General features: G+C 49.6%; 1 protein-coding gene across 4 annotated transcripts in view; it reads right to left on the bottom strand.

Annotated features, from left to right (window-relative positions):
- SYN3 (synapsin III) overlaps positions 1-10622 on the bottom strand; it is a 452538-nt gene that overhangs the window by 7376 nt on the left and 434540 nt on the right. For all 4 annotated transcript variants that reach the window (XM_049115333.1, XM_025461487.3, XM_049115335.1 and 1 more), the window contains 3 exons: positions 7854-7988; positions 6906-6993; positions 1717-2005 (listed from right to left, as the gene is read on the bottom strand). In XM_049115333.1, the coding sequence (XP_048971290.1) occupies positions 1717-2005; positions 6906-6993; positions 7854-7988 (512 nt within the window). The remainder of the gene's footprint in view (positions 1-1716; positions 2006-6905; positions 6994-7853; positions 7989-10622) is intronic.

Below are 10622 nucleotides of genomic sequence, written 5' to 3'. Positions count from 1 at the left end.
CAAACCAAATTTCCATTTGTGGTGGAGGAGTTAGATTACAGTACAACTAACTACACGGCGGCGTATGATACAGCTGTGGAAAGGAAAAAAATTTCAGTGAATTGATGGAAGAGCTTTAGGATTTATTGTTAAATGTAAAAAGCAGGAGAAGAGGGTGGATAGTAAGTAAAACCATTTGTAAAAAGTGTGTGTGGGGGGGAAGGAACCAATACATATTTTTGTATTTGTGTGAGGAGATGTTGGGGAACACCCAGGGACCTAACCGCAGTGGTCACCTCTGGGGAGCAGGGGCCACGAGAGCACCAGTCAGGAACAAAGTGGGAGGAAGGGTTTTCACTGGATAGCTTTGATATGGTTAATATTGTCTAGATCTTTGGGCCATGTGAATGTATCACCCGTCCGAACACATGGTTAGCCCGATCCGTGGACTGGATGCCCTGTGTTCAATCCTAGCTCTTCCGCTCACCAACAGTGGGAACTTTGGACATTTCCTCCTCATTTGTAAAATGTGGATAATAAGAGTTACTAACTCCTAAGCTTGTGAGAATTAAAAAAAAAAAAAAAAAACCCGACTACGTGAAGTGCTTGGCACGTGGTAAGTGGACAAGGGATGCTGGGAGTAAGACTCTGCTTATCAACATTAGTGCTTGGCAGGGAAGGAAGGGAGGGGCTTTCCCAGGAAAACACATCTGGGACCTCTGGGAGCTCGAACCGAGTGATAGGCTTGAGTGGAAAGGGGATGAGCATGTGTGTCGTGATGGGTCGTCCACAAACGTGGCATGACAGGAACAGTCCCTCCCGTCCCTGGGGTCTAGCCTTTTGAACATGGCTTTGCAGGTCCTCCTGCCACAAGTCTTCAACCATGGAAGTTGCTTTGACTAAAAGCATGAGGTGGGATGAAGTGACATTGTGTGGCTTCAAAGCTGGGCCTCAAGAGGCCTTAAAGCTTCCACTTTTGTTCTTTGGGAACAGAATTCTACCCTCTGAGGTAGCGGGGCCCACCCTGCTGGAGCCTGTGGCCCATGGAGAGAGGGGCCCAGCAGACAGCAGATGTGTGTGTAAGGCCCTCTTGGACCATCCAGCCCCAGTGAAGATGCCAGATGACTGCTGCCATATGAATGATCCCAGGAGAGTAGGGTTGCTAGATTTCATAACTAAGAATAGAGGATACCCACTTAAATCTGAATTTCCGATAGAAAAACAAAATACTTTTGGTTTAGCATAAGAATACTTTTTTAGTATAAGTATATCCCATGCAATGTTTGAGAATATACTTATACTCAAAATTATTCATCACTTCTCTGAAATGCAAATCTAACTGGACATCCTGTATTTTATCTGGCAACTCTACAGGAGGGACTGGCACAAGAATCTCCCAGTTGAGTCAAACTCAGAATAAATGGGTGAACCAAAAACTTACGAACAAAGAAAATGGCTATTTTCGTAAGCTACTAAGCTACAGGGAGGTTTGTTACGCAGAAAGAGATAGCTGGTGCATGTGTATCTGGAGGATCGTGGGGGTAGCTATGCTCTCCTCGGACCTCCTGGGCCCTGGCGGCCACACCCAAGTCCATCCTTGAGGCCTCCTATCCACTTAAAATGTGGGTGAGGCCTCAGTGGGTCCTCCTTCGTCCTCTGAGTCCTTGCCTTGAGTCTACCAGGCTCTGCCCACACCCCATCTCCACCGTCTACCCTGCCCAACCCCAGAGCACTTACTTGAGATGAGGTTGTGGAGGTGCTGGCTTCTTGGACTCTTCCCCCTGTTGGGAGGCACTGCGGCCTTGAACGGGGGGCCGGGGCTGGGAGGTGAGGAGAGCGCCTGGTTTGGAGGCCTGGTTTGCAGAACTGCCACTGGATGCCCGGGACAGCTGTGGAGAGCCGGGTGATCGCTGCTGCGGAGACCCAGATGGGGGGCTCAGGGGCTGCTGGCCTTGCGGGGAGAGCCTCTGCTGGGATGGGCTTCCAGATCGCGCAGGCTGCGGGGATGGAGTTTGGCGAGGGCCCCCTACAGGGCGAAAAATTATTATGTTCAAGTTTTTCTTAAGATTAACACGGCGGTGCACAAACATATCACGGATGTTCATTACAGTGGTGTTTGTAGCAGTGAAAAGCTGAAAACAGTATAAACGCCCCATCGAGGAAGTGGTCAGCAACACTAAGATCTGTCATAGGATGGAATACGCTGTGGCCACCATCGATGACGGCACAGTAAGTGACGTATAGGACCACTGACAGCACGTGCTGAATGTGCACCGGGAACAGAAAAGGCAGCTTACAAAGAAGCACGTACAGCTTTATTCCATTTTAGCACCTACGTATATAGTCATATAAAAAATAAAGACTGGGAAGTTGTCTACCCAAACCAGTGAGTCTCTAACTTTAATGTGCGCACGAATCACTGGGGATCTTGTCAAAATACAGGTTCTGATCCGGTAGGTCCGGGACAGTGTTGTGGATCAAACTGTGTCCCCTCCACCTCTCACCCCTCCATTCTTATTTTGAAGTCCTCACCCACAAGGTGACTGCATTTGGAGACTGGGCCCTAAAGGAACTAATTATTGTTAAATGATGTCATAGGTAGGGCTCTCATCTAATAGGACGGGCGCCCTTAGAAGAAGAGAGAGACCCCAGGGGCCGCACAGAGGAAGGACCACGTGAGGACCCAGTGAGAAGGTTCTGTCTGCAAGCCACTGGAGAGAACTTCCAGCCCTATTGGCACCTTGACCTTGGACTGCCATGACTGAGAGAGGATAAACGTCTTTTGTAGAAGCCACCTCATCTACGGTATTTGCTATGGAGCCCGAGCACATGGCTACTGGCAGGCTCTGGGTTCTGCATCTCCAACAAGCTCCCCGGGGATGTCTCCACTCTCTGCACTTTGAGAAGTGAGCCACAGCTTGATGGTGACCAAAGTGGTGGGGTTAATTCTCTTCCTTTTGCTCATTGATGTTTTCCACATTGAAGATGTATGACTTTTGGGGATCCCTGGGTGGCTCAGCAGTTTAGTGCTTGCCTTCGGTCCAGGGCGTGATCCTGGAGACCCGGGATCGAGTCCCACTATCGGACTCCCTGCATGGAGCCTGCTTCTCCCTCTGCCTGTGTGTCTCTGCCTCTCTCTCTCTCAGTCTGTTGCCTCTCATGAATAAATAAATAAAATATTTTTAAAAAGATGTAGGACTTGAAACAATGGATTATTCCTTACTTTTTGATAGCTCTTTGAACTTTTCTAAGAACTTTCAAAGGCAGTATGTCATTCGATCTAGAGAGAGGCTGGCAGGGAAGATGCCATCCTTCTCGTCACGGAGAGGTGGACACTCAGCCTCCTCAAGGTCTCTCAACTACAAGCGGCAGCCACAGGAAGCTCACAAGGGCCGTGGCTTCTCCCTCCCCCTGCTCCGAGTGTGTAGCATCATGAGCTTGGGGACAGTTTAGCTGCCCCGGGAATGACCTTGAGTGTGACTTCCGCTCACCTGCCCTCCACAGGTCTAACTGAGCACACACTACGTCATCCCTAGCCTAGGGCTGGGCAGCCTGGCAGTAGCACTGTGGTTAGGCATCATCCCCATAAATGTCCCCAATTTTGCAAAGAAGCTGAGTCCCAGACATACTGTGACTTGCTCAAGCTGTCACTTCTAATAAGGGGAAGAGCCAAAATTCAAACCTAGATCTCTTTGACTCTAAAGCTCTGTTTCATTTTCTCGTTCTTCCTTAAAAAAAAAAAAAAAAAAAAAAATCCCAAACCCAAATAACTATGCCATGCAGGGCTGCCCCGAAGCCTCACATCTTTGTGCAAATGAAGGAAAGCTGCTCTCCTGTAGGGGTGGCAGCTCTGAGCCCGGTGCAGGAGGAGCTGGGCCTAGACTTCAGCTGACCTTTGCTCTCAGACGTCATCCCAGCCAGCACATGTGCCGAGGGCACAACCTGCATGTCTGGTGGCCCTGACACCATACTGGCACCAGGAGCCCCAGGTCTTGACTCCAGTCTTGCATTACCTTGCTATGTGACCATGAGTAAGTCACTTTTCTCTGTGTTTCTGGGCCCTTGTTTGTAAAATGAAGTCCTCAGACCAGCCACTCAACATTCCTTCCAAAGCGAACGTTCCTGAGAGCCGGTGCAGCACTTTCTACGCTGGACTGGGTGGCGGCACCGATTCAGCAACTGGTTGTACGTGGCCTTGATCTGCTGTGTGTGGCTTTCCTCGCTGTCTGTCCTGGTGGCTTGGAGGGCCCGGGGTTCTCAAACCCAAACACCGATAGGACCAGCAGGGACATATGTAAATGAAGCTGGCAAGTGTCCGAAAAATCATTTGGCTTTAAATTTTTTTCCTTGAGATAAAAACATAGTTGAGACAACTCTTTCTCTAAAGAGGTGCAAGTAAAGAAAATGTCTGCTGGGGACAGTTTCTGGAGAGGAACGCAGGCGTCTGGCTTCCAGAGCTTCTGCTCTGTCGCGAGAACCTGCAACCAAGATATTTGTGCAAGAGCTCCTGACTTCTAAATGCTGGCCTACTCTTCTGTGTTTTTAACCCACTTCCAGTCAAAGCAAACCTCTGTTTTCTACTTTTATCTCAAGTCTTCCCGTCCCCCCACCCCTATCCTGGGGCCAATTACATCTTGGAAAATCTGGATCCTCATTCATTCAGTTAGTAACTATTTGTCGAGTCCCTCTTAGACACCCGGGCTTCCTCAAGGGACACTCATTTCTTTCAGCATCTTGGCAAAGCAAACAATTCAGTATTTTTAATTTCAGCACATACAAAAACCCATTAGCTTATATATAGAAAGTATTTGCCTAAGCACAGGATCGGTGCTAAAAAATTATGAGGTTTGTTAAAAGAAAACTTCACTTTTCACGGTGAGTTCAAACAAACAAGTTAACAATGTGATCCTGTTATTTCGGGAACTCAATGAAAGCGTTGTTCTTTAATTAGCTTTGTTATTTTTAATCTGAATGTTAATTCAATGAGCGTTTGCTTTAATTATCTTAATTGATTTTAATCGATTGTTTTTCAACTCACTAAAAGTGTGTTTAGCCTTACGTCCTGTAAAATAATATCTCTTTATCAAGCATGTCTGTACTCTGGTCCGGAGAGGAAACCAGAATACAGTAGCTCTCTGTTTTAAAAGTGCTCTGTTCAAATGTGTTTTAAAAAATAAGTCCTGGGGCAGAGCGGGAAAGGAGACGGCAGGGCAGAGGCACAGCCAGGAGCCTGGCAGGGGGATGAATAAATCATTTTTGAACATTTATAATGATAGAATTACCGCCAGGCGGGAGCAGGGCACTGGGGCTGCTTTATAAGGATTGTTAATGGTAACAATCATTAAGAACAACATGTGTGTTTTAATTGTTAGTAAGACACACGTTATTGATAATAAGTTTCTAACAGTAAAAGTTATATAGATAGTTATTCCTAGTAAACTATTAGTAGGAAGAGCTAGCACCTCCTGGGCGTCACCTCCGTGCTGTCACCTTGCTAGCTGCTTCACCTGCATGGCCTCACGGTGGCCTCCCCATAACCACACAGGGCAGTGGTTCTATCACCTGCGGGACACAGGCTCCGAGAAGCCCTGTAACTTGCCCAAGACCTTAGGGTACTCACATGCGGAGGAGGGTTCATAAACACGCTTATCTGCCTCAAGAAGAATCCTGCCGTCCATGTACATGGTTATAGAAGTTAGGCAGTTCCCTTTTCTTAAATACTTTCTGCCTTTTTTAAAAAAGATCTTATTTACTTGTTTGAGAGAGAGAGAGAGAGAGAGAGAGAGTACACAAGCTGGGTAAGAGGCAGAGGGAGAGGGAGGAGCAGGGAGCCCAATGTAGGACTCCATCCCAGGACCCCAGGATCATGACCTCAGCCGAAGGCAGATGCTCAACCACTGAGCCTCCAGGAGCCCCTACTTTCTGGCACACATGAGAAAGATGGATGGGGTACTTTATCTGACACCTGTGGAATGGGAAGCCATTAAATGCCCAGGGTCAAATTTTTCCCCAAGAAACAATGAATATATCATTTTAATAAAAGCGATTAGAAAGGCCAGAGCATGAGATTAATGCTTTTTTTTTTTCCCCTGATAGGTTCTAAGCAGATTCTTAAAAAGATCGCTGTGAAACCCCCTGGCGGGGCTTCTTGATGCAGAGCTGCCTGGAAGCTCCAAGGTGGTGCTAGAGCAGTGAGCGCGCACCTGGAAGGTTCTGGCTGCGAGTGAGCGCTGTGGCGAGTTTCCTCCCCAGGCCCTCGTGGGAGAACCCTCAAGCGGCGACATTCCGTAAGAAAGTTAGTTATTGCCACGGCTTCATCCTGTCATCGCTAGTCTATCCGTTCTCTATTAAACGGTGGCATTTACACAGTAATGCCGGAATATTTTTTGAGGGAGAATTTCCATCGACAAGGTCTTATATCATGTTCTGCGTTTCTCTCTTTCTCACTCTGGCTGGTTGGCTCATCAGTCCATAAACAGGCGCCACTAGGGGCTAAGAAACACTTTCTCAAAGATCTAAAAGGCCAGACTTATAAACCTGCATTTTCTTGCTGTGTTTCCTTGGGCAAAGCCTCAATGTGCACCTTAGTAGAAAGGAAATACTGATGTTTTCACTGTGGAGTGACTGGGAGACAAAAAAAAAAAAAAAAAAAAAAAGGAGGGAAATAGATGGGGAAGTCCCTCGCCCGGTGCCTGGCATGCTGAGGTGCTCCGTGAGTTCTGTCTTCCCGTCCTTCCCTCCCGAGTGGAAGGGGGTGACACACATCCCAGTCCCGTTCGCTCTGCACACAGAGTGCACGCATTCTGTGGCTACACTATTAAGGTGGATTTTTCCCGAGTGCCCTCTGGAGACCACACACGGACTCCTTGGGGCATTTAAACATCCTCCCTGTATAATCTCTCTGGGTGACTTGTCCTGGCTCTTACCTTGTGTGGGCGGGCGTGGCTGGGGCTGTCCAAGCGGAGGCCCCAGCTGGGCTGGCCCTGGGGACTTTGCTGGTTTAGTCTGTGGAGCCTAGAGCAGGAGAGGAAAGAAACCTGTTGTGATGCCACAGCCACCTGCTTCCTCAGAAGGCAGGATTCATTAAGATCTTGTTATCACAGAGGTGAACTTATGTATGGTGCATAATTCTTAAGAGTACACACCATCGTGACTTTTTTTCATGTGTATATGTCTGGGTAGCCACCACCCAGATCAGGACAGAACATTCCAGCAGAGAAGGCTGCCCCATGCCCCTTCCCAGCCCACAACCCCCTCAAGTATAACCATCATTCCCACAGCTATTATGATAGATTTGTTTTTTGGGGGAAAGGGGGAGGGGAGCAGGTTTGAGACTTGCTTTTCCATAAAACTAGGAGCTAGCAAATTCTGTGGAGAATGATCTGGTAATTTGTGCTGAGGACCATGGAATGGAGGAGCTGTGTGGGAGCTTGTGGAGGTTGGGGGATGGAGAAACAGAAGACACAATAGTGTCTATTGACTGGTGCTCTGGGAACACACAAAGGGCATGTGTGTACACACATCTGTGCATGCACACACACAACCATACACACATGGCCACACACACCCGCTGCTCCCTGCTCAGGCCCAGCATGGAGGGCACAGAAGGGACAACTGGCTTCTCATGCTAATGATCTCCCAAGTGTTTTCCCCCATGACATGGAAGGAGGGAGGTCTGAGAGCCTCCCAAAGCCCCTGTCTGGTTGGAGCAGGGGTGCAGGCCCTCACGCCAACCTCCACCTGCACCCCATTCCTGTCTCCCCGGGGAGGTGCCATTCTAGGGGCATCTCCTTTGATTCCGAGGGACTCCTCATTTCTGGACAGCCTAGCATTTCTCCCGGCCACAAAGTCTCCTGTGTTCCCGAGAACCTTACCCAAGGCCTCAGTGGTGAGGGCACAGTGCCCCCGGGTAGGAGGAGTTGGCTCATTTTGGAGACAACCAGGTCGGCCATCAGCTGTCTGTCCTCTTCCACGTGCTCGCCAATCAAGGGCATTGAGCTGTCCATCACCTGTGGGAGAGAAAGGAGGCCCGAGGGAGCCCCAGCAAATCCAAATCGCAAATCGCTAGCGAGGCCCAGGAGGGCTGGCTCAGGGCTCAGCACAGAAGTGGCCGCTGGGTGGCGGTGTTCTCCAGCCAACCTGGTCTCGGCCTTGGGCTGGGTCTGCTCCCCTGGAGTCACCCAAGTCCCCGCAGTTCTGTCTCAATCAACTCTCTGGCTTCGCTTCAATTCAACCTCCATTTTTTGGGCTACAGAAATGTGACCAAGGGCCAGCGAGCCTTTGCTGACCTTTTCTGCTCTTTTCTTGGGGAAGCCGGTCTCTGCCCACTCCTTTCCCACCTTGGCTCCTACCCAGGCTTGGGGCTGACCTCTGGGCCACTGGTCCAAGGTCAAGGTTTTCCACAAAGCCAGAAGCAGTGAAGGGTGGGGGGTGCTCAACTTGGACTAAAAATTGATATGGGCTGCAGTTGGCCCTGGGTTCAGAGAGAAGCAGCCTGTCCTTGGGGCCTCTGGCAGAGCCTATGCCTGCAGAGAAACTCCGTCCACAGGTAACAGCCTGTTTCTCAAAGGAGGCAAAGTACTCATGCTGGGGGGTGGCTCCTGAGAGATCATATTTGCTCAACCTGCTCTTTTGGCAGGTGGAGAAACTGAGGCCTAGGGATGGGAGGGGACTCAGCCAAAGTCACACAGGCCAACCGTGCACGTGCATGGGCAGCTGTAGAAGGTGTGGAGTGGAGCATGGCCCAGACAGATACTCTCTCCTCCGCCAGATTCCAGCCTGCTCACCTGCCCCGGCCACCAAACACATGGCCTTGTTTCCCCTCCTCCAGGCTCTGGACTTACCAGGCTCTGTCTTCTGACCAGGTCCCTACCTACACCCATTCCCTCTGCTCACTCTTCACTTAACTCCTTCTTGTCCTCTGGAAACACCCAGCTAAGCCCTTCGTCTCCCTCTGAGCAACTTCTAACCAAGCTGCTCAGCTGCACTCCCGCCTTGGGGAGCTTACCCAGGGGAGTGCTGACCTCTCCTGTTTCCCTGTGTCTCTCAACCAGACTCTAAGTCCTTGGGTCAGGGATGCACCCTGGGTCCTGATCAACAGATATGCCCTCAATAACCCCTACGATGGAAAAACGAAGGTCCTTGCACTGAGTCCTGCTTGTGATGATCAGGACACTGTGTGCGCTATGTTTTATTAAGCACTGATTACAGGCCAGGCACTGTTCCAAGCACTGGGTGTGGATGATCTTATACAAGTCTCAGAAGAGCTCTTGGAGGCAGGCACCACTATTATCTTTATCAAAATGATGAGGAAGGTGAAGACATCAAACAAGTAGTAAATTCGAGAACACGTGACTAGCAAGCCACAGTCCTTCCATTTCTCACCGAGCACTGAAACAGCTCTCTGTGGTGAAAACTGGGAACAGAAACCTGGAATCCAAGCCTGTGTTCTGCTACAGACTTGCTGTGTGATGTTGGGCAGGTCACTCTTCCTCAATTGTAAACTGAGGGCCTTAGGTGGCTGGGAAACCCAGCTGGGGCACCTAGGGGTCCATGTGTCCAAAGCACCCACTGTGGTTGGGAGGCTGGAAAGCAAACTCAAGGATGTGAATGTTGATTCCAGCCTGGTCCTGAGCGCTGTCCTCAACCCTAACTCCTCGTGGGCTGGGCCTGAGTCCCTGGCATCCCAGCTCTCTGTGCCCGGCACACCAACAGCCTGCTGGCCTACGTGGGCTGAACCGGGTCGTAACCATGGAGTCTGTCTACGTGGACACACGCCTGTCCTCCTCTCCCTGCCCCTGCCCACCGTTGTCTGCTCTGGTCTCTGTTTCCTACACTCCCTGCAGTGGAAAACAGCCACTGCGAGGAACCTGAGGTCAGAGCAGTTTCGAATCCCCGTGGTGGACAAAGCCAAAGGAAGTGGACACTCTGGTCTCCCCAGGGAGATATTTTTCCAGTGAGCAATGTCATTCCCTGGACAGGCCATGGAGGGCAAGTTCAAGGGTCTTTCCCCTGAGTATTTTACTGTGAGGATCATCACAAAACATGTCATACAAATTTTATGTTCTCACCACAGAGGTGGCTGAAGAAAACAGTATTTTTGGATCTCTTCTGCCTGTTTTTTTCCTCACTGGGGAAAAAATACCTTTTATCTTCCTGGTAGCAAGTTCCTCATCTCCCTTGACCCCACTGTAAACCCAAGAGCAAGGGAAACAGCTCTTCAATGTTTCTGAGAGAAAAAACAGTCTGAAAAGTCATCTTTTTTTTTTTTTTTTTCTGGAACATTTTGAGAAGATGTTTTCTTGTTTTTTAAAGCACAAAACCACTAATTTTGCTTTTTTTTTTTTTTTTTAATGTAAGAGGTCCTTCATCCCTGACCCTCTGAATGTTTGGAGGCAGGGAGCCTAGGCCTACAAATATGAAGGTTGAGAAAACTCAAATAGGCAGGAGCTCTTGGGGGCAGAGAGAATGGAAGGGAGAGGAGGCTAAACTCGGGGGTGTGTGTGTGTGAGGGGGGAGCCAAGGAGCCCTTCCTCCATGATGGCTGTCACCTCTCTGGATGGAAGCTCTAGGAGGAGGGTCCCGGCCGCCATGGTTGCTGCTGAGTCCCCATCTCCTGGCCTGGAGCCTGGCGCCCAGCACCA

The sequence above is a fragment of the Canis lupus genome, chromosome 10 (assembly GCF_003254725.2).
Source record: "Canis lupus dingo isolate Sandy chromosome 10, ASM325472v2, whole genome shotgun sequence".
Classification (NCBI taxonomy): domain Eukaryota; kingdom Metazoa; phylum Chordata; class Mammalia; order Carnivora; family Canidae; genus Canis; species Canis lupus.
This window is presented reverse-complemented; position numbering and strand designations above follow the sequence as displayed.